At 41.8% G+C, this 24,241-nt stretch overlaps 1 protein-coding gene across 4 annotated transcripts in view; it reads right to left on the bottom strand.

The window, feature by feature from the left end:
* Window positions 1-22,920, bottom strand: part of PDGFD (platelet derived growth factor D) — a 138,471-nt gene extending 115,551 nt beyond the window's left edge. Inside the window, exon 1 of one of the 4 annotated variants that reach the window (XM_077173953.1) lies at window positions 22,202-22,920. In XM_077173953.1, coding sequence (XP_077030068.1) covers window positions 22,202-22,331 — 130 coding nt within the window. In that variant the 5' untranslated portion in view covers window positions 22,332-22,920. The remainder of the gene's footprint in view (window positions 1-22,201) is intronic. The other 3 variants (XM_077173952.1, XM_054628140.2, XM_077173951.1) reach the window with 3 other exon arrangements.
* Between the last annotated feature and the right edge of the window lie 1,321 nt (window positions 22,921-24,241).

The following is a 24,241-nucleotide window of genomic DNA, read 5'->3' as shown; positions in this document are numbered from 1 at the left end:
GTTCTTCTAAGTATGAGGATTTGACAGTGCATCTCAGAAGGAGATTTTCACCTTTAGGCCACTGGTTCATATAACTTCTGCAATCAGCCCTTTGTTTAGGATGTACAGACATGGACATAAAGAAGCTGAATGCTACTGAAGTCAATGGGATGGGAGTTGAGTGTTATCTTGATTCAGGGCCAAAAAATATGTCTCTTGAAAACAAGAGGTTCAAAAAATGGCTATTGGAAGTTGTGACTCTGATGGAGAATTCTTCTAAGTATTTAACACCCAGTAAATTGTAGGTGTCAAAGGATCTTGCTCACTTTCTTCCACTCAAGCCAACAGAAAATCCCAGAGGTGCAAAGCTTTAGAGCTCTAACACTTACCACCTCAATGGGGTGTGTATGCCTGGTATTTCAAGAGTATCAACATTATCTCCACTTTCCACAAAGAACTGTGATAGACAGAGGTAGGATACCAGCCTTCAAACCATTTCCACAAAAACTCTTTAGTCATATATATTTTTTGTCAACGTATATTACTATTTTTAAGTATGTGACACGTTCACTTGGTGAGCTATAATTTAGTAATTGCACTTTGACTGAAGCATGCACAATAGCATTCAATAGCCAAAGGGATCCTGTACAAGGCATACATTTACACACAGAATTTTAGAGCTGGTTATCCATGGAAGCACACTAAGTCACCATGCATCCTTGTCAATACCCACTACTGGATTTTTAACCTTCAAGCCTATTGGAACCAATGTGAGATGGGAAAAGAGGCCTCAAAGTACAGTATTTCTGCAAGTTAAGAGAAAACAGGACGCCAGCTAGAAAAAGGGATTCTGCTAATGACACTGGTTCAGGAAAAGGCTGCACAATCAGAGGACCCCTACCAGGTATCAGGGAATCCACACTGGCTCTCATCATAAAGTCTGAAAACCCTAAAGAAACCAATCTTTATTAGCTCACTGCTCATAAAACTACTTACTGTCATTCAGGAAAGCATTTTAATAGCATAGCACCCAAAACCTAATTCATCTGTCATCTCTATAAGACTTCAACCACGTTTAATACGCTGTCCACTGCTTGAACAGCAGTATAGCCCTCATGTGCTAAAACTGGAGACCAGCGTGCTAGTTCTGCATTCCAGAAGGGACTAGGAAACAAAACTATTCAGAACATCTTCCTATTAGCAAGGGTCAGCTTATCAGTACACAACATGCTCATTTTCTATAAATACACCACGGTGTTAATTTCAAAGAAAGAGAAACACCCAACATGGAGGGAAAAGTTCATCTGGGAGCAAACAGATGAAAACTTGGCACATACAAATCATGGCCAGAATGGTAGGAAGGCTGCTTGGCAGTTTTGTTACAGCCCCCAAGTAGTACCAGTAGTAGCAAAGAATATACTATTTTTAAGATGGAGTTCACTTGACCTGTATACAGATACCTGGACTGAGGCAACCCTTTCAGTTGCAGTGTCAGCAAGAAAAAGGACAAAGGTGAAGTACTGGCACAAATGAAGTATGTGAATTTTAGCAAAGGATTTCATAGAAGGCATGAGGAGCAGGAAATTACCTTAGGAATATTCCCTAGCCAGAAGACAGATGCATCTTTCTTAATGGGAAAAACTTCACACCCCAGAAAAATTAGTTTAATAAAGCATAATAAAAAAGGCAGGAGAAGAGAAAGACAACCTGTAGATAGTGTGAGGTGGTACTTACCCCTACTGAAGGATACAAAGTGGAATGAGCTGCACAGGAAAGTGAAGGACAGAAATATTTCAGTTGAAGAATGGGAGAGGGCAATCAAGATAAAGAAACTCCAGACATAATGCAAAACAAGTCTCTAAAAGTGGACTACTGCTTAGGGTAGAGAGACCACAGCTTTGCAAAATGTGAAGGACACCATGTGATCTACTCCCAGGATTCAACACATTTAAATTTGTTGATATATTTGAGCCATGACTCTCAGCATTTTTCAGACCAAGCCAGAAAGGAGGAGGAAAAAGCCGCCTAACAATTGTGAACCTCATGAAGATGTCAAGTGAAAAGATGAAGAGATGCAGGAAGAGAAAGGAGTACCTTAGCTTTACTTTTAATTCATGGTGAAAGCCTTCAATTTGCAGACTAAAATTTAGATATGAAATGCTATTATTCTCTTCAGTTCCTTCATTCTGAACTAGCCTTTCACCCAGTGGACAGCTATTCAGTCCAAGAGAGGACTGATGCTAAAATCCTTTGGTTCTGATCACTTCCAAGTGAACTTTTCAGTGTGTCAACAGATAATAACCAGATGAGAGGAAAACCAGCTACAGCTTGTAGAAACCATTATCTCCAACATATTACACACATCTGCCTTTGCTTTTCTGTTTAATCTAAGTGCAATAATAATAGAGGCCAAGAAAGAACTCTGATGAAACAGGTCAAATCAGTCATTCAGTCTGATATCTCTCTATTGATAGAGCTTGCGCCAAGTTCCTCAAAGGGCAACTTAAAACAACAACAGGCATAAGCAATTCTGTAATATTAGATAACAAAGAAAAACATTTTTGGTTCATGGCTTTATTGTTGTTTTTTTTTTTTTTAATTCTATATGGACTCCTAGCCCTATAAACATCCAGTTAATTTAATGACAGTTTCTATTCAATTTCATTCAGGGTCCAGTACTGAATTTGGAAATAAAGATTGTAATTTCTTTATCTTCCAGGGCACATGGTCAAGTCCAGAAGCGTCTTAGCATTGCTCAAAATATATTAAACAATTTGTCTCACATTAGATGCAATCAAATACCCTTTAGAAATATTCTGAATCAAGACTTCTACCACATGAACTTCTGCGAGTGAATTTATTGAGTAAATAAATCCTTACAAGACCTCTACAGAATTACTGTTTTTCATTTAAATTGGGTTCCACCATATTCCCAAAGAGGGTCAAAGAAAGAGTCCCAAAGAAAAAGCCCCATGGCTTTTCTGTATTGTGCCATTTATACATCCTCTCATTTCTGCATTTCTACTTACTAGGTCTTTTACTATTATTATTATATATATATATATATATATATACACACATACATACACATTTTTTTTTCTTCTTGGTGCAGTTAATTTAACCAAATAAAAGTAGTAAGACAAAAAAAGCAACACGCAAAGCCCCTACTGAATGTTTCTGTATATCAGCTTTTCATGCTTAACTTTGAGAAGACAACTAGTTAATAGCTATACCATTTTAAACTACATATTATTTGTGGAGACAAACGCCCAAGTTGCAAATAAGGTTTTTTTAACATGAGTAGTTGAAAGAAAATAACGTAAAGGGCTGGGTAAGAACTGGCTGCATCTTTTCTTGAAAAGAAAAGAATGGAGCATGCTGAGTTATAAAATTTTAGTTGTGTTGTAAATTCTGTATGTGTAAGCCAGAAACAGTAGTTGGGATGGTCAGAGAATACTCAGTTTCTAGCTGCAATTATTTGGGTTTCAGAGCCACCGCAAAATGCTAAACAAACCTTACAGACTCATGGTGTTCCTGACACAATATAAATCTCAGTCTAATATCCAAAACATGATTTACCTCTCTACTACTTCTCCAATGCAAACAGCCATTTATATTATGCATCTGTTCTACTTTCAGATAAGAATTATACATTAACTACCTTTACTGGCAAGTTTAGATATACAACCTTATGTTCATTCTTAATGGAACAGAATCTTTCCAGGCTCTTGCTTTCACTAATTTCTTTTGACTATTACCATTTTAAAGAGGCATTAATTTTCTCTACTTGAAAAACAAGAGAAATTCCATACCTTCTATGACTCTTTGTTCCTTTATGTGTTTAAATTCTAGTATCTGAAATACTCATAACTCTCTCAGAAATAAAAATATGACTGGATGGGGATTTCTGAAAGCTCCCAATACTCTATTCCCATTGAAGTCACTGCTAGTTTATTCCACACTCCTGTGAAATGAGAGCTTAGGCAGCACTGAAGCCTGATTTCATGCTGTAATGTTTCCATAAATGGACTTCTAGGTATACACAAAATCTATTTTTAATCCATAAGCACTCAATAACATCACCGGTGTGGATTTGCTCTATGCCTATATTCCCACTTGTGAGTTTCCCTAATATCTGTTGAACCTGTTGGCTAAATTGAGGATAAAGCCTCAAAGGTATTTCAGTTCTATAAGCCTTCTGAAGACTAGCAGGAAAAGAGAGAGAAGAGAGACTGTATTAATGTCTCTCAGGGAGCTGGGAAGAGCCTCATCCTCACTACTCAGCAGTCAATCCAGAGGGAGAACATTATGGTATGCCTTAACACTGGGAAAAGTTTAGAATGCAGCTCACATTCACAGAATCACAGAATAATGGAATCACAGAATGAACTGAGTTAAGGGACTGAAGGGACTGACCAAGATCAAGGAGTACAACTCCCAGCCCTGCACAGGACCATCCCCAAGAACCAGAGCATATGCCACAGAGTATTGTCCAAACACTTCTGGAACACTGGCAGCCTACCAATGAGGTAAAAAGTCTTAAGTTTGCAATACTTCAAACGTACAGAGAATTACACTTGATTTGAACAAAATAAATTATGCTTAAGACTTAACACAGTAAGATTTGGACATTTTATATCTGCATTTAGGTAATTCAAGGAAGAAAATGCTAAAACAAATTCTAAATATATTTGGGATTATTTACTTTTCTTTGCTTCTTATCTTCTGATCAACAAGGGAAAACAGTATCTTAGAACACGTGAGCAGCAGATGGGTACCAAGCATCTCCCACTACACAGTCTGAGGTGCAGGAACACATGCAGGAGTCAATGACTACGTGCACTACAGCTGCTCCAGGGAGGAGGGCTGCAGGTGCACATCTTTCAGTCAGCACTGTGCCTGAGTGGGTTTGGTCAGGAAGACTTAAGAGAGGGAAAGGGAAAAGAGCTGGTTGAGCAGTGAGACAAACACAACTGAAAAGATTCAGAAGGTAGAGAGGTACTGGGCTCAAAATATGTAAATTTGTGTTTGCACTTACATGTTTGTGCAACTAGCCCACACCCAAAGTATAATCCTACAAATGTTATCACAACAAGTTTTATGATGTTCTTTGCAGTATTCAATCAATCCTCTTTCCCTCCAGCACTTGCAACTCTGCAGCAACCCCTGGCTCTATTTTTATGACTATGTACCTTCAACCAGGTGTGCCCAAGAGCTGCTTCCTTACAAGCAGTGATCTCAGACCCCGCCAGAAACCTCTGATAAATTCATTCTCCATAAGTCTGACACTAATATACCATTATAAGGTCTAAACCATCTGACAGGAGTGAGCTGTATTAATCTCAGTTGACCTCAGTTAACCTCAGTTGACCACTACACATAAAAAATTGCTAACATAAGATCTTGTGAAGTATATACTGGCCTTAGTCTATTTAATAACTGCCTGAGATCCTGGAGAAAAAAAAAAAAAAGGAAGGCAAACCTAATCCTAAATCTTCTCATACTCCAACAGTAGTGTCAACCCTCCACATTTCATCCCAGAGGCATTGGCAGTGAATGTTTATTCTTGAAGCCTGCATTTTGCAGAGTAATGGACTCTTACAACTTACTAGTCAGAAATAACTACTATATTGCCACTGCTCATCATTCTAAAGAAATCTTTAATCTTATCCTGAAAATGCAGCATTTTGAATAGATCTAGAAGATCCAAACCATGTTTCCCAGAGAGCAATAAAACCAGAAATATTTGTAGGCAATTTTGTGAGTTTGCTATGCTAGTGACCTACTTGCCCTAGACTTGCTCTGAGTACAAAAAGAAGACACATGGAGAAGGTAATTCATCCCACCTGCAGGCAGACATCTAAAACAAATGGGATGAGCAGTTCTCTGCAGGTGTCTTTCTCTCCCCTCTCCCCCTCAATTGTAAGGGAAGCTTTAGCAAGATGTCTTATTTTTCAAACCACCAACATTTTTTTAAATGAACTTTTTTTTCTCAACCAGTTGCATTTCAGCCTCCTTTAAAAGGTAAGGCAGACTGAATGTAAATGTAAATGTGTATGAATCCCTTAAGCACACGGCAAACCAACACATAGATACAGATGGCTGTACATACATATACACACACTTTTCAAAGGCCTGCAGCCAGGACCTGAGATGAAGTGACTGACTTCATGACAGATTTTCTCATCTGTTGTGGAGATAGGCAGATGGACTGAATCACATCTGAGATTTCAGCTCAGTTCTAAAGGTACAGGTAGGAAGCCTAGCTTTATATCTTAATTTTATTCTGAGTTTTCATTTTTACTTTTTGAGATTGCTTGTTTTAAAAGAATATTTAAAGACACAACCATCAAGAACACACTGTCTGCAATTAAATATAACTTAGCACAAGATCAAGTAGTTCTGCTCCCCAGGAAGATAAGCTATGTTTAATAATATTTAAATCTATTTTGTCTCATCATACATATACTGTGCAGCCTGAATTTTATGATTTTTAAGACGTCAGAGAACATACTCATAATAAAGTTGTTTTGACTATGGTAACCTCCATTTAGACAGGAATTAGAATTAAATTAAAATATGTATATCTCAGCATTTTAAATAGTTCTTAGTTAAGAAAAACTACCTAATTGTGCTGAAAATATCAGAAAAAGAATTGCCATAACATGTTTGACTTAGTAAAAAGAAAATTTGCCTATTAATCAATTCCAACTGCTCCTATTCACCAATAGCAGCCATATTTCTGAAATGATTCATGGACCCCAAAATAAAATGAAAATTTAAATCTTTTTTAAAGCATCTGTGCAGGTGTGTTCCTATTTTTATTTTGGATGTTTTATTCTGCAGTGCTGACTTTGTACATTTGGTTTTTACTTATGGACTGAAAGAGAAAACCAATTATTCTGTTTGTGATCTGTTTGGTCTGGGGACTTTCATAAGCCCAAACTAACTTCTCAATTTTGAGTGAACTGAACAAAATGAAAAATTAGTATTTCCTCTACAACTTCAGATAAATTGAAAACAGGAATAATGAAAGCAAAATTTCTGTACAGTGGCAATTGAAGACTGCAGATTTTGAAAAAAAAAAGAAATGCCAAAACCATTATTCAACCTACTGTAAATGTGGTCCCTACTGATATTTAATGAACTGCATCTCACTGAGCTGTAGTTGCAAAACTTGGGCTGACCTCCAGAAATAAAAATAGTTATTCACTTCCATACCTAATTAAGAAAACAGCAATATTTCAAGTAGAATTTAAGAGATTTCAATGAAAGCCTTTTACACTTATCCAGTAACATGTCTTACATTTAGCAAAGTATTACATTTTGCTCACATCTTCAAATAAGCTGCCATAACTTCAAATGGGTTTCTTTTTCAAGCTAGATAGCAAATGTTTTTTATTAAGAATGTTTTTATTACACAAAGGAGCCCTAGGTAAAAGAAAAGTATATATAATCACAAAGAAAAATTTGCAGATTTTATGGAGATTTGTGCAAAATAATCTGCAGTGTAGCAGCACCACCAGCATTTAGTTTGCAAAGCAGCAGATATAAACAATACAGAAAAAGTAAAGAGACCTTCAAAAAGCTATTAATTTCATCAACACCATATGATACCAATTCTTCAAAACAAGAGAGGATTAGAAAGATTTTCATTAAAATATAAACCAATATTATATCTAAGAACAACACATTTAGGATTGTAGTATTAAAGTTTTATGTCCAGATAAGTCCAAATCTATAGAAGCGAAAAAAGCATGACCTGCTTTTCAATGTCTATCAGAACAATAAGAAGTCCTGCACAGATTTTTAATAGAAGGCTGTAGGGCCTGTTAACAAAATTGTAGCATTTTGACACCTGAATTCAAAGTTAGGTCTCAGGTACTGAGAGATCAGCATCAGCTTAAGACCACGCATACCACCAGGGATTGTGAAACTAAATGAATCTGTAAAACTTTGCACTGATTTGAGAGAAATCCTAACTATACGTGACATCTAAACTTTCTCATTGGCTGACAATGTCACTCAGTCTGTCAGGAATTCTTTGCAAAACAGAGGCAAACAGAAAAGGATTATTCTGAAATTATTCCAGCAGAAAGAGCCAAAGGAAAAAAACTAAAATGTTACAGCATAGACACTGCCTATTATCTTTGTAATGCTCCTTGGAAACAGATATTTGCACTAGAATCAAGCAAGACTGCACACTGTTTGATTACCTTTCCACAGACAGACCAACTGCTACGCACATGGGCACAGGAACCAACTCTCTTAGACAAACAGGATGTGGGAGAAGGTGGCAGAACATGGTTAAGGTCTTAAAACTAGATCCTTTAGAGCACTAGAAACCAGAGAATTCCAGAGAATCACTGAGACTTCCACTTGACACCCCCAGCACTGGCATGATGGATGCAAGCCTCAGTCATGTTGCAGCAGAGGATTTCTTTATGAGGAGCTGTCTGAGGTATTCCTTTTTCAGTTTCGAAGTTACCAGAATAATCATAAGGACAGAGACAGTAATCACTAAAGGATAATAAAAGAGCAACTGAAAATTTACATACTTAACATTAGACAGAATCAGCTGCTGCCCCAGTATTGACTGAGTGATCCTGATGGGTTTATGGGACACAATGCTAGATACTGTACTCCTCAGTCAAGTGTTCCTTTGCATACAGGACAGGATTCATACACCAAATCTAGAGGGGAGCACACATAAAGACATTCCCTCTCATGTTTTCTGTAATGTTCCTTTCTCCTCTGTCAACCACAAGGTAGAAAAGCCATAATTGTTACATATACTATTCCTTCTCTTCTCTACTGAAAGTCAAATATGGATTCATAGAGTATGAATGTAAATATATCAGTTAATACTGAAAAGACAGACCTCAAGCCAAGTGGCAATAACAGCTTCATTATAGTTTGACTACTTTTAGCAAAGATGTCTAAAAATTGACAAATTTGAGAAACTAATCAGTGTACTGGGGAAATTAGTGCTAATTAAGTTATCTGAGTACCTGAACTTTCGCAACAGAAAAACTGTGAAATAGATTAGCATTTTATTTACCGTTCATTATTAAGAGGTGAGTTGCACCTGAAATCACACTACATGAATAAGGTCACAATTACAGTAAATTACTTTTTTGCAAACTGAACAGTTTGCAGTTCAGTTTAATCACACAATGCTTAAAATTCCATTATTCCCAGTCGTGGGGACAAGGTGAAGACAGGATCTACACCTAGTGTCCATTTTCCACAGGAAGTAAAAATGGCCTGCATTGACAAACAAATGCACAAAATATACCCATATCTCACATGAGGCGCACATGGATGGTCTCTCCCACACAGCTCTTGGAGGAATACAGAGACTGAACACATAATTTGTTTTTCATGGAATCATCTAACCATAAATTGATTGGAATGGACTTCTGAATGTCATCCAGTCCAATCACCCTGCAATGATCAGGGACATCATTTTCTTAGCAAGAGCTGCAGTACCACATGGAAGAACTATGAAAAGTCAAATTGGCAATATATCAGATTGCTTGCTGACACAGGGCTAAGATGAGGCTTCAGTTATACAGACACAGGAGTGAGCCCCATCCAGTGCACACTGAAACAAGAGGATGCCCTTCCACATTCACCAGCAAGACACGGAGCAGTTACTTCAGCAGGAAGTAAGGAGGAGTCTTGGCACACTATCGAACTTCTCTCTGCCTTAGCAGCCATTTACAAGATCCCCTCCCCCTTCTACTGCACTGTGTTGGTACACCCAAGGGAAGATTATTTGGGAAAGGGAGGCAGGGCGGATGCTCCTTCATCTTCCTTGTGACACTCAGTACATGGCTGGTGATGCACCTGGCTGAACACGCAGGATTTCGCCCTTTACTGCTGCTGTGTCTGGCCTGACAATGCATCTAACAAAAACACCCAAAACATAAAAACCACCCTCGCCACCACCACCACCACAAAAAAAAGTCAAGATTTTTAGTTCATCTGTTTTCTTTATTTTGAACATTTAACAAGGCTGTGTAGTCAATTCAACTTTGTACCTAACGTGATTTTGAATTTCTTTTTTTAAAAAGTATGTTTCAGGTTAAACCCACATGTTCAGTGATCCGACAGTGCTTTTATTTTTTGGGTTTTTTATGTCCTGGCAAAAACCAAAACACAAATGTCTCTGATGCTTTCTTTCTTTCTGGCTGCTTTCCTTTGCTTTATTTTAAAAGCAAATATTTAGTGAAAAGTGTGTGAGAGCAGTGCTTTGTTTTGAATACAGTAAATGTGGGGATTTGACAGGTTCTAAAAATCCTGAGCTTCAAGTATTGCCAGCCTATTCTCAATTTTCTTTTTCTGAGCCTCAGATGTCAGCACCAGTCAGTCAAAATTTACCAGCTTTTTAACAGAAATGCTGTGCATATGTGCATGAAAAAGTGGACATTCTATGTGAAACTATTCAGCAATCATTATGGGTGACATCTCTTTGTTGGTGTCCCTGATAAGCAAGCACAGTGTATGTCTTAGGCAGCTCTCTGACAGAGGTTCAGCCAAGCCCCCAGTGGGAGCTCCCTGGGTTTCCCGGAGTCAGCTCTTTCACCAGCCCCACTCATGCCCTGTGAAAAGCTCTGCCAGCTGCTGCTGCCCACACGGGAACCTCTGGCAAAAACAATTTAGAGAACTGCCTGGTTTCACATGCTGGCATCAGATCCTCCATTTTATCTGGCAATTTTAAGCAACTTTTAACGGGAAAGAACATCAAGTCAGCAAGATAATGATAATACTGTGGAGTTCATAGTGCTTTGTCTTTTAAGAACAGGCTTTGTGTTAGCTACAGTAACTATAAAATAAAAATTAAAAAAATCTACAATACTGATTTATAATAAACAACTGAAGGAAATGCTTCTCTCCCAGCTTTGGAAACAGAAGGGAAGGAGAAGTTGCATTAGGTGACAAGGCTGGGTATCTCCCTAGAATGAAGCAAGGCAGCTCACAGTATTTTTGTTCTGGTGTGGCCAGATACCTTTGAAGCTACCTGCAAATACCTTTTTGAAATTGATGTGCTAGCAATTCATTGTCAAAACTGCAATGACATGTACTTAAATTTGCAATCATTTCACTGTAAAAACATATATAGAAATACATTTTGTCTCACTTCTGATAAGAAAAACAGGTGACACTTTTTCCCTTGCCTAAGGTAAACTTTAAAAGCAATCTGCTTGACAAGGTTTAACTTTAGAACCTGCAAAGGTTGGTGATGGTACAAAAGATAGCAGGAGAATCAGGAAATGGCACGGTCATTGGAGACAAATCCTGAGACAAGATCCCTGTACAAAAATAAAAGGGAGCTCCTGCGAGCCTTGAAAAATATCCTGCACACATTGATAAAAAGGCCTTTAAAGTCATTCTTCAAAAAAATAAACTGAACTGACATATCCAGTCATTGTGATTTCTTCTTCGTGACCTTCCTCTATATCCTTATGCACTAGATGAAACCAAACCCAGAGAACAAAAGTACAAAGTAACAAAACCAGAATAATAGCTTTCCCTGTTTTGTTCCAGGGTTTCTTCACAGAAGAGACTGCTATTTAACTCCCGTATCACAGAAGTCATATTCAGGCAAGCATGTGAAAACCAAGATATTTGATTTTTATACAGGACATCACACTGTCATTTTGTGTAATTCTTTGTTCCTCAAAACTGGCTATTCACGTGCCCTGTTATTTTACCTCATGTATGGCACATGGCTCTCAGTCTGCAAAAACAGGGGCAGCTCTGAGCAGGAAAGTAGACAGGAGGTAGGACAGCACAGACAGCAAGGCCACAGCAATTTAAGGGTGGCTGCACCCTGGTAAGGATCTCCAGTCTTTGCCCATCCATGGCTGTGGGTAGCACTTCTGCCTCTCCAAGCTGCCAGGGCTCAACCCTGACATTGAAACTAAAGGTATTTACATGCAGTGATATTGCCTGCAGGAAAATATTGTCAAATGCATGTACACTGCCCAGGAAAGGCTTACTGTGTGTGCTGTGACCAGTGAGGAGACTGGGGAAAGAGCAGGGAACAGCTATACTGATCCACTTCTCATCCTCCTTTGCTTGCCAGTGTGGGAACAACACAGGTACAGGATCAGTCCTCAGATGTCTACTAAAGTATAGCATGAGGTTCCTCTGTGGTGCAAAAAATTTTATTTCTGGAGTGATGCTTGTTTCTATGTTGTCACATGGCCAAGAGAATTCCTCATTTCTTGAAGTCTGCTGGGAGGCAAGGCTGTATCCCTGCCATGCAGGTCCAAGAACAGACTCAAGACACCTTAATATTACACAAGGGTTCTGCAAAGATGTGGTTGTCACTGCAGCCACTTCTCAGAGGCACCACTCAAGACACTCTGAGTATACTGTGAACAGGGTGTGTGTGCTGGCAGAGAACTGACTCTGGAGGTTCAAACGTTTGCACCGGCTAATTATGTAACAGCAGACCACACACATACCTGGAGCAGCCAGATCACTACTATATATGATGCTAGACTTTTGTATTTTGCTTAAAAGAAGATTTTAATTTTCCAGGATCTTATAAATGTCAGGAACTGGTGAGAAATGCATATCATATCAATAAGCTCTCCTGGGTGATAAGTATTAATTCCAAACAAAAATAAAGCCAAGCCTATTCAGGTACAGAGCAGTTTCCTTCCATTAGGAGGATGAAAAAAACAATCCCTTTCCCCTACTCACAATTTCAAAGACATCTTACTAGAGTAGCAGTGATACATGCATATCTGGGGGTTTGGGAACCCCAGGTCACACCATATGGCTAGTGATGAAGCAAACCAGCACTTCCCTGTGCAAACTGCCAAACATTCAGAAACGTAACAAAGCAATGTGAATGTGGCTAATAGAGCAAGGGAAGGAAGAGGCTTACAACCTGATCTACAAAGGGAAACAGTGCCATAACTTTGGGGTTTCTATCATCTTCAAAGCAGGAAATTCCCTGTAGGCTTCTGCAAGGAGGTCTTAAACCCTTTTACTGACATCTGGATGTGTGAATAAAATCACTCCTATCAGTGATTATCCCTGCTGTGGAATCATGATTAAGAAGCTGTGTTGGTCCATCTCCACGAAGAATGCCAAGGCATTATCACCACCTACTTGCTGTTCTCACTCAGCCTTACTGCCACTGGTTTGCTAAGGCAAAGGATTTATCTTTCAAGAAAACTGGCTGAAAAAGTAAGGGCAGAACAGTACATAAAGGGTTTCTAGATCCCACAGTACATCTGGTCATCAACATTCTGTGTATCTATTTTTATTCCTTCTCTCTAGCCAGTCTGGGTCTCTGCTTCATCCTCAATCCACTTTTTTGTGAGTCACATCAGATTAGAAATACATTCAACTATGAGAAAAATCTTTCGCAACTGATCCAAAAAGAAACAATAACAGAAACCCCCGCATATTACATTTGGAGCCTCTTTAAAAAACAAACAGAAACAATGCAAGACACTGAAAAATATGGACAAGTTTCCTTATGGTCTTGTTTAGAAATGTACTGCAGCTGAAGTCACTTGTAGGATATCCTGTGGGTGACACATAAGGTAGTCAGTATGAGAGAAAAAGAAACTGGACATCTGAATACAAGGCTTTGTTCTGCATTTTTGCTACACAATCTAACTACATCAGTTACCCCTCCACCTCTATCAGTACAAAGGATTTGTTTGGATTGTCTCAGTGTATGGACACTAACTGAACATCCTACCTTTGAGTACTGTACACAAGCCCCTCACTACAAGAAAGAAAAGGAGGTGCTGAGGCACATCCAAAGAGAAACAAAACTCAGGTAGGGTCTGGAGCACAAACCTGACAAGGAGTGACCAAGGGAACTGGGGATGTTCAGCCTGGAGAAGAGGAAGCGCAGGTGGACCTTATCAATCTCTGCAATTCCCTGAAAGGAGGGTGCAGCCAGGTGGGGCTTGATCTCCCAAGTAACAAGCAATAGGATAAGAGCAAGTGTCATTAAGCAACACCAAGTGAGATTTTGACTGAGTATGAGGAAAGATTTCTTCACTGTAGGGGCTGTCAAACACTGGAAGAGGCTACCCAGGGAAGCGTTTTAGTCACTACACCTAGAGGTATTTAAAAGATGTGTAGATGTGACACTAAGGGATATGGTTTAGTGGTGGGCTTGGCAGTGCTATGTGGCCTCAATCTTAAGAGTTTTTTTCAAATTAAACATTTCTATGAATGTTTGATTGTATTACAAACTCATCACTGAATTCCTACGCATTTTATTCTATCCTGTATTAACTCATGTGAACTGTGTGCCAGGCCTTGCCACAAGAAGTGCTGATGGAAGTTTTGTCATTGATTTTAGTGCAACAAAAGTCAAGATGGCTATTTTTCAAGTTTTTCATGGACCTAGTGCTTAATAAATAGTTTTACAGAGTCTCAGCATCATCAAGTCCCAAGGCACAGCAAGATTAAAACACACTGGCATGAAGTTTGAACAGAAGGTAAAAGTGTGTCCTCCTCCACCATCTCCAAATACACAGAGCTCTAATTAACAAAGCAGAAACATGGGATGTTGGCCTTCACAGCGTGGGATACAGATCAAAAAGGAAACATGAAACTGAAGATTACTCAAGTACAATAGGAAGCTCAAGATCATGGAGCATTTATTCACTACCAAAAACATTAGAGCCAAACCCAAACTCCCAAGAGAAAGTGTCTCCAGTTTCACACTGAACAGGACGCTTCCTTAGCTTTGTAAACAGGAGACTGAGTTGAAACAAACTGCCAAACAACTCTATTTCAATCCAGTATTTCAGCTAAGAGAACATCACCAGAAGCAATGATCTAAGTGCTCTCTTATCCAAAATGTGGTGTAATATAATCAACCTGACAGATACAATAGCAGGAATTTTGGAGGCAGTTCTTGAATACAGCTTGAATCAACTGACTAAAAGATTACTACTAAATTTCCCTGCATTAGTGGGCAAAGTCTTACTACAGAGAAGGCCAACAAAGAGTCTTCATGGTATTTCTTAGGACTCCTTTAGCATCCTGATGTCAAATCCCTGCAGGTGCACAAAAGCCAGAGCAAGCCAGGGTAGCCCTTATTTGGGGTTGGGGCCACGCTAATTTTAAGAATCAAAATCATTGAGCTGGTCTCAATGATCATTCTTGGTCTCTTCTAAATAAATATATTTTGTGATTCTGTGATAGGCGAATATCTATTTTGCTATATTAGAAGATATTGTAAAGATAAAAAATATATTTATTCTGCAAATGAATGTACAAAAGACTCATGCCTATGATACGTATACTTTTTTTATTTTGATAGACTAAATACAACTAACAAAAATGTAGCAACAAAGCCTGTAGAAAAGCCAAGGTTGTGTATGCCTTCTTTGCCTCAGTCTTTGATAGTAAGACCAGTTTGCTTTGGGTATCCCGCCTCCTGTACTGGAAGAGAAGAACAGGGAGCAGAATGAAGCCCCACTAATCCAAAAGGAAATGGTCAGTGACTTGCTACACCGCTTAGACACAAGTCTGTGGGGACAGATAGGATCCACCCAAGGGTCCTGAGAGCTGGCAGAAGTGCTTACCATACCACATTCCACCGTTTATCAATAGTTCTAGCAAATCTGGAAGGTCCAGTTAACTGGAGGTCAGCAAATGTGACACCTATCTACATGAATGGCCAGGAGGATACAGGGAAATACAGGCCTTACAGCCTGACCTCAGTGCAGGGGAAAGTCATAGCACAGCTCGTCAATAGAGTGTCCTCATGCAGAACATGCATGACAACCAGGGTATCAGGCCCACTCAGCAAGGCTGTAAGAAAGGCAGGTCCTGACTGACCAACCTGATCTCCTTCTGTGACCACGTGACCCACTCAGTGGATGAGGGAAAGGCTCTGGATATTGTCTGCCTGGACTTTTATGTACTGGGTTTACCTTGACTGGACACCAAGCGCCCATCAAGCCTCTCTATCACTCTCCTTCTCAGTGGGACAAGGGAGGGAAAGTAAGACGGAAAACAACTTGTAGCTTGATGTAAGGCACTTTACTAAACCAAAACAAAACAAAAAAAAGGCAAAAATTTGGTGTGTATAAACAAAGAGAAAAAAGTTTATTCTTTACTTTCCATCAAGGGGTGATATCCAGCCACTTCCCAGGAAGCAAAGTTGCAGCACATGTAGTGATTGTTCTGGAAGGCAAGCACTGTAAAATAAAAAATACCCCTCATTCCTCCTCGCTCCTTTAGCTTTCATATCTGAGCTGATGTCATATGGTATGGAATACCCCTTTGGTTAATTTGGGCCCAAATTTGTGCGCCATCCCAGGACCTTTCTCACTCCCAGCCACTTGAGAGGGGCAGAAGGTTAGAGAGACAGCCCTGATGCTGTGCCAGCACTGCTCAGCGGTAGCCACAACACTGCTGTGTCATCCACATCTTTCTAACTACCAATGCAAACCACAGCACTGTGAAGGCTGATGTGGGGAAAATTAACTCCATCTCAGCCAGTCCTGAGACACTTTAGTAAGGCTTTTGACACCATATCCCACAGAATTACCCTGCAGAAAACAGATGCTCATGGCTAGGAGAGGTGCATTGTTTCCTGTATAAAAGACTGCTCTATTATCCAGGTCCAGAGAGTGGTGCTGAACAGAGCTACATCCAGCTGGTGGCTGCTCACATGTCAGTTCAACAGAGTTCAGTCCTGTTGAGTATCTTGATCAATGCCCTGGATGAGAGGAGCGAGTGCACCCTCAGCAAGCCTGCAGATAAAAGCAAGTTGGGCAGGAGTGTTGGTTTGCTGCAGGGTAGGAAGGCTCTGCAGAGGGATCTGGACAGGCTGGATCGATGGCCCAAGGCCAATTGTAAGAGTGCTGAGTAAACAGCTGGGCTTGATGGTCTTGGAGGTCTTTTCCGACCTAAACAATTCTATGATTCCTAATTTTGCAAATACTTGGTACACTCGGTTCATAAAAAATATACGGTTATTTTTACTCACCTAACTTACATATAAGCTATTCCAGCTTTCTTATCCCACTGTCCTGTATGACTTGAACCCCTTGACTTCAGCAGAATTATGAAGATGGTCAAAGTTAAGCACATGATGAATATTACTGCACTAATGATCCCCTGTGAATTTTCTATTTATGCCTATTCCTAGATGTTTTATGAAACACAACATCTCTGTGGCAAAACAGTGGAAAAGAACTCCCAACGTTATTTTAGATTTTCAGCACTGTTCAGTTTCTACAAATCAAAGCAATACAATTATTAAGTTTTCTCTTCCAGCCCTTTAAGGATTAGTTGGCCTAATTCAGTTTCACAGTAATACTTAAAAAAGCCCCAAATGAAAACCAAGAAGTTTCAAGAGACTGAAGAATTTATAGTGACTTACACTATGATATACATCTGCCTGATAAAACATATTTCAAGTTCCTTTAGAGAATTCCTCTATGCTGCCTGCTGCTGAGTCAGGGTTGGAATTCTCATGCAATATGCTTTGATATTTCAGTCCAAACTGTTAATTATACAGATAAGAGACACATCAAAGTCAGATAATTGTAGACCAAAGTGCATTACTGCAGGGAAATTAGTAAGGCTTTTTTTTTTTCAAACTGATGAAGCCTGAAATACATATTTCTATACAAAATCTAGAAAACAAGGAAATAAAACCCATAAAAACCAATTTATTTTGGCCATTTTACAGCTGACACAATTTTATGTTACCAGAGTCCTCTAAAGAAATGTATACAAGCCTATTATAAAAGACCTCAGTAAGTGCATTCCAAAAGTGATGCTCTATACCACTAGTGATACCAGAGACACTTCATAGAATCATGGAAACATAAAATCACAGAGTCACAGAATGGCTTGGGTTGAAAGGAACCTTGAGGGTCATCTAGTTCCAATCCCCTGCCATGGGCTCCCTGCCATGAGCAAGGACACTTTGCATTAGACCAGCTTGATGAAACCCCTTGAATACACCTCTCTGGGCAACCACATCTGGCCCCACCACATCCACAGTAAAGAATTTCTCCTAATACCACAGAATCATAAGATGTCTTGGGTTGGGAGGGACCTTAAAGTATCTAATCTAAATCTATCCTCTTTAAAAAACCAACCAAACAACCAAAAAACAGAAAACAACACAATCTTCTCCCCAGACAGACATTTAACATTTGTTTGGTGAGAGAATAGCGCCCAAATTACCATACACTTTTTCCTGTGATTAGGCATCAGCCAATACAGGGGAGAAGAGGGTAGAGTTAATGGCATACATCCATTTGGACTGGGCCTTTAAGAGCCAAAAGCTGTGGGCAATTATCCAGAATTGTAAAGTACAGATTTTTCTTTGTATTTTGGTGGTGCACAAGCAAAGCAAAGTTTGAAAATTCCATTTTTTTTTTGATTCATAATGAAAACCACAAGAGCGTGGAATCTTATCATGAGTCATCTCATGTTATGGTTTCAAATCCACATCAGAAGATACTCATTCCATGGCTTTCAGTTGTTTACATACTGAAATGACCTGACACTACGCTGTCTGTTCTGTTCTGTCTTTTCTTTGAACTCTGGAGTTCGAAGTATGTATGGTGATGCTTAGTCTGAAGATACAGACTAGGCATACTTCCCTATACTAAGCAGATGTTTATTCAATAACTGATAAGAAAAAGCATGTGATGTTTCAGTTAGACATTACATAGTAAATAATATTATTTAGCACTTTTTATCTTCTACTTTTCATCTCCGAGTACACATCAACAACCAAAACAGGAGAAACAAAATACCAGACTTCTTGTAATTAGGCAGTATTACCTGCATACTGCAAACTGGGAAACTGAGTCAAAATAGCACAATGGAAGCATCTGGAAGACCTCTGTGTTATTCTGATGAACTTCAAAGTACTTAGCTTAATAGCATTAATAAACACTCTAAGTGAATACCAGTACTTGTGCTATAAATGTCGCTGGCACCTCCAGGACACTTTAAAAAATTGATTAGTGCTACACTGGACTGCTGAGTCATCAATGACCGTCCTTCAACTAGGACAAGAGGATGTCTTGTAAGCAAGTTATTTATATTCTTAATATCTTCAGCAGAAAGTAGAGTCTGGTTAGGTTTGGTAGTCATTAAACAGCAATTTTTGTACGAGCTGCCCTCCTCCATAGATTTCTAATCAGATCAACTTCAGTCTTAAATAAGAGCAATTACAAATAGGCCAACTTTTAGTCTGAAAGAAGAAAGGCAATACTGAATCACGCACACTACAAAGGTTTGTTTTGGCCAGAAGCAAGACCAAGCCTCCATATTAAACTCTGTGTATGCTGTACCACTAAGTTATCCCACTTGGAACTGGAACTCAAAGGGTTGCTTTATTTTTAATAAAATGTGCAGGTGGCCTTGAACTTCCCAAGATATTTTTTTGAAGCTGAATAGGCCGTGTTTCCTCTTCTCTTTTAATTTCAAAAATCTAATAATCATGATCATTAACCCCGAGCACAATATTAAACTACTTTTTATCTTTGCTGTGTGTTTTGAGACTGTTGTAACACATTTACCCCAATGTACTGCATGCTCTCAGATCCCATTCTGTATTATCATATCTGCAAATATTTACAAAGCAAAAAATACTGCCTGACTCAGCAACGAAACTCACATGTCTTTCATGCTGTTCCATATAATTGCTTCAGACCAAAACAACACAAAAACACCACTGCGAATTACAAAAGACAGAAATACTATTAGTGGCCTACAGCCAACTGTGGTCTAAGCATTTGTTGGTGAGCCCGTCACATGCATGCAACATTTGGAATACTGCTCAAAACCTCTGGCTGTACAAATATAGACCTTCAGTCAAGGAACTCAAGCAAGAGTTTCATTTGAGTAAAATCAGGGAGATCAGCAGCTGATCTGCTTTAAATGTTGCAACCCCACACAAGAACACACCGTCCTTTGCAAAGAAAAAGCAACAGGATTCCCAAGCACAGGAAGAGAGCAAGGCAGCAGCATGCTAAGGGTCTGCACTTCAATGAAGTCTGTGACCTCTTCAGAACACCCATAACATCCACTCAGGAATTGCAGAAGTGTCCGACTTTAGCTGTAGGCTGCAAGGCTCACTAGCACATGTCCCAGCAAAGATGAAAAGTAGGATGTGATGTAACTACACGGAGATCTGCCACCTTCCAACAGCCCCGGTATTAGTCCCCCTGGTACCCACAAAGATCAACCACTACAAGTTGCTTTGGGTAGTTTTAGAGATGCAAAGCTTAATCAAATTGTTAAATTATCACAACTAGGAAGAAAGCAATTAAGTAGTAATTTCAGAGGCTGGTTCTCTTCATCACTCCAAGAAGCAAGTTCACCACTGGAAGTCTTCTGAGGAGTAAAACACCCGTCACACTTCCATTAATATGAAAACTTTATTTATATTAGGGGTTAGTGATTTCTTCATTGACTATACAGAGATGATCAGAGTAATACACATCTTGATGTTCTAAGTATGTAAGTTTTCAATGAAAAAGCTTGTTTGAAGTTTGAGCTGGATGGAAGCTTGCTTAGACATATTCAGAGACAGTCTCAGGTCTATGAAGATGGCAGGCTAAAAAGTCATGAAGCTTGCTAAAACACAGAATAATTTTAAACAATGAAACAGAAATAACAAATATGTACTTTTATTGCAAACACATACTTTTTTTTTTTCTTTAATGAGATTAAATTTGACTTCTTTATCAAAAAAACTGCAATTCTATCCTGCTTCCCGAGTCAACATTTCCATTATAAGAAAAAAATCCTCCACCTTCTCTAAGTCTTCTTTCAGTGACTAGGAAAGGGATAAAAATATTATTAAGTTCAATATGGCTCCAAACTTTAAACAAAAACATCTTCCTAAATCAACTGTATACCCATTACATGCATTGTATACATGCTGGAAAATAAACACTGGCAAATACAGTCTTGGAAATGGCTCAAGGGCCTGGGTTTTTGAAAAGAGTTTATAAAATATATAACTGCTGTCAACTGGAAGATGTTAACTTCAAGATTGATGTTAACTTTAACTGTTCATTTGCAAGGAGAACATCCTGCATTTCCTCGTCGAAGAAGGTGCACGGCAACGTGCAAAAGCAAGCTCTCCCACGTGAGGCGGGAACATTCCAGGCTGCTCCCTGGCCAGTGCCCATCGCTCTTCCCAAACTGAAAGTCGTGGATTCTAGAGGTGAATTTCAGCAGCGCTATGTCTATGCAGTCTCCCCGTTCGCTCCCCGTGGGGTCACGGCACACGACCACGTTCACGGGAGGCACCTGCGTCCCGCACTGCCGCGCTGTGACCTGGCAGCACCTCGGCTGTCCAGGACATCCTCTGCCGGCAGCTCCCGGAGGGAACCGCAGCGGAGCTCAGACTGAAAACACCCTTCCCACGGTGTCCGAGAGCCCGCTGCCGCCCTGATGGGCGCGCACCATCCCCGGCCAGCACAAGGGACGAGGCCAGTCCTGGTGGGGCAGTGCCCAGGGGAGCCCTGGGCTCACACCCTCCGCTCGGGAAGTCCCCTAAACCGGCGAGCAGCACGCCGACAGCCCTTACAGCAGTCGAAGCCGGTGAGGCTGTGGCAGGGCTGGGAGACGATCCTGCTCCCCCCCCAAGGAGCCCTGGGGCGACGGCAGCGCCCCCGACACACCGCCCCTGAGAGCCCCAGTAGCGGCGCCCGCGCGGCCGGAGCCGCCACGAAGCCGCCGCTCGCCCCGCTCTGGCCCGCCGCCGGCCCATCACAGGCACACGGGGGACACGGGCCCAGGGGTGCCGAGGGACGCCCGGCGGGGCCCGCCTGGGCAGCCAGGACCGAGCACTCCGCGTTGTCTGCCCCCCCGCAGACCAGAGAGGACGCTGGGGGTACCGCCGACTCCCAGGAGACCTCCTCGAAGTTGCCCCGAGAAGTTTGGGACCGCCCGGAGGTGCAGCCGCCGGGCAGCGTCGCCCCCTCATTCCACACCTCCCTCGGGTCACCTGGCCACACGCTCCCGGACGGGCCGCCGGGACCGGACCCCGGAGACCGACCCCACGACGTGGTTGAGCCCCCCGGGACGGGACCGGACCGCGGACCAACCCCAGTCGCCCTCAGGGCAAGCGGCCCTCGCTCCTGGGACAGGGGAGCGGCAGCCCCGAGGCGCGCTTAAGGGCTACCCCCGCAAAAGCAGCCCTTGGGAATAAACAAAGCAGCAGGACACCTACCATCTCGCCTGATGTTGGAAGCCCGCAGGGCTTTTATAGATCCGCTCTGGGCAGGGGCGGTGGTGCCCTGACGGCTGCAGAAGTTCGCACAGACGACGGCGTAGAGCAGGAGGAGGATGAGCAGTTGCATTGGGACCAGCTGCGAGCGGGACCGTGTCTCTGCGAAGAAACGGGCTCTCCTCTCCCGCCGAGGGTGCTTCCCTCGTTCGTGTTCTCTTCCCCCTTACCGGACTTTTTGATTGTTGCGGGTTGCTTGTGTGTTTGGGGAAGTTGAATGCGGGGGGCAAAAAAGGCACAATCCCCGCAAAAAAAGCTCAAAACCCCGGAGCAGGCGAAGCAGCGGTCACCGCCACCGCGCTACTCTCCAAGCTGCCTCAAAACTTCCTGCATGCTGAACTCTCGGCTGCCCTTCTGGGCCGGCCAAACTCGGCAGAGGTGCGCAGCGCCCGGGCCGGGACCGCCGCCCACTCCCCTCGCCCAGCGCGGCCGTGCCCCGGGAGCAGGCGGGGGCTGCCGCAGCCGCGCTCGCCCGCGGCCGCCGCGGGGCTGCACCGCGCCTCGCACCGCCCCCGCCCGCCGCGGAGCCGCCGCCGCCGCCGGGGTCTGCAGCGCCGGGAGCGCCCCGCTCTCCGCGCCGGGGGAGGAAAGGGGGCCCGCGGGAAGGGGGCGGGAGCGGTGCCCGGGCCCTCCCTGAGCTGCCGGCCGCGCCGTCTCCACTCCGGGCAAAAAGTGGCAGGAGGGATGGTGCGGGGAGGGGGCTGTCCCCGGTGCGGAGTGAACGCTCCCGGCGACTGGATAGGACGGGAGCCGTGTGCCAAGGGCTCTCCGCCAGCACAGGGGCCGCGCACCCGGCGGTCCCGTCACCCTCGGGCCCGTGGTGGCCGCCTAAAAGTCATCGCTGGGCCGAATGCCTCAAATCTCTGAGCTGTGCCAGGGTGGGTGGGAAGACTTAGTGGGACAACTGGGGAATAATCCGCAGTTGTCCCGGGGAGAAATATACGGGCTTCTCCTGTCATGCCAAGCACTGTCCAAAGCTTTTCATAAAAAGTTACTTCTTACTAATTTATACCCTCATTAAATTGGGTCTGGCATTAAAATATTGTATTACTGCCCGGAAGAGTTTAGGTCTAAACCAAAGGTATGTGAGAATTGTAATCAGATTGCTAGTTTAATATTCTTTTTCTTTCCATTAGTTGCAATGAAAATAATCAAAAGGAAGATGCAAACCCCCCCCCCCAAAAAAAAATCGTGCTCAGGTTTTAGCAGTTCTCTAATAATTTTTCCCTACTCAGTTTATTTCTTACAACATTTTATGCAGTCTTAGCCAGTCTAACAAACGGTTATATGCTGCCAGATCTTTAACAACATGAAACATCCGTCATTAGCAGAAGAATGTCAATATGGTGCTGTATCAGGAGTCTTGGACGAGTCGTGCTACACTGTGAGTTCTGCCTCTGGCTGTGTGAAGCATTTTCTCCAAGAGCATGCTAGGACGACAATGGGACTGAAACATCTTGTATGTCTCAGGAAACCAGTAGGGTGCAATTCTGTTATGCATAATTCATGCTCCTTTATCCCTTTCATGTTCCCCAAAACTGACAGCGAACCTAATCCTGCTCCCATGTGGTAGATAATGGAAAGACTCCAACAGTGCTTCATTTGTGAGCAGATGTGACTATATTTTAGGTGCCCATTTCAGAGGGGAGCTAGTGAACAGAGGGAAGGTGGCCAATTCAATCATCCAAGTAGAAACAGAATGTCAAATAGAGGACACAGAATGAATGAGTGTGGGGGAGCTTGGGAGATGTTCTCTCTTCATCCAGTCAATGGGTCAACCTCTCTCCAGTTACCTTACAAGGAACTGCCAGAAAATGCCAATAGAATCCCTGCTCCCCAACTCTCTTCTGACCTTTACCACAACTTGTCTTGCCTTTCTCAGTGCCTTGAGGCTCTCCTTCTCTTTTAGATTCGGGATGCTGGAATCTGTAATTGGTTCTCTTTGGGGAAGTGGTCATTTTAATGTGGAAGAGAAAGATGGAC

The sequence above is a fragment of the Agelaius phoeniceus genome, chromosome 2, assembly GCF_051311805.1.
Source record: "Agelaius phoeniceus isolate bAgePho1 chromosome 2, bAgePho1.hap1, whole genome shotgun sequence".
NCBI lineage: Eukaryota > Metazoa > Chordata > Aves > Passeriformes > Icteridae > Agelaius > Agelaius phoeniceus.
This window is presented reverse-complemented; position numbering and strand designations above follow the sequence as displayed.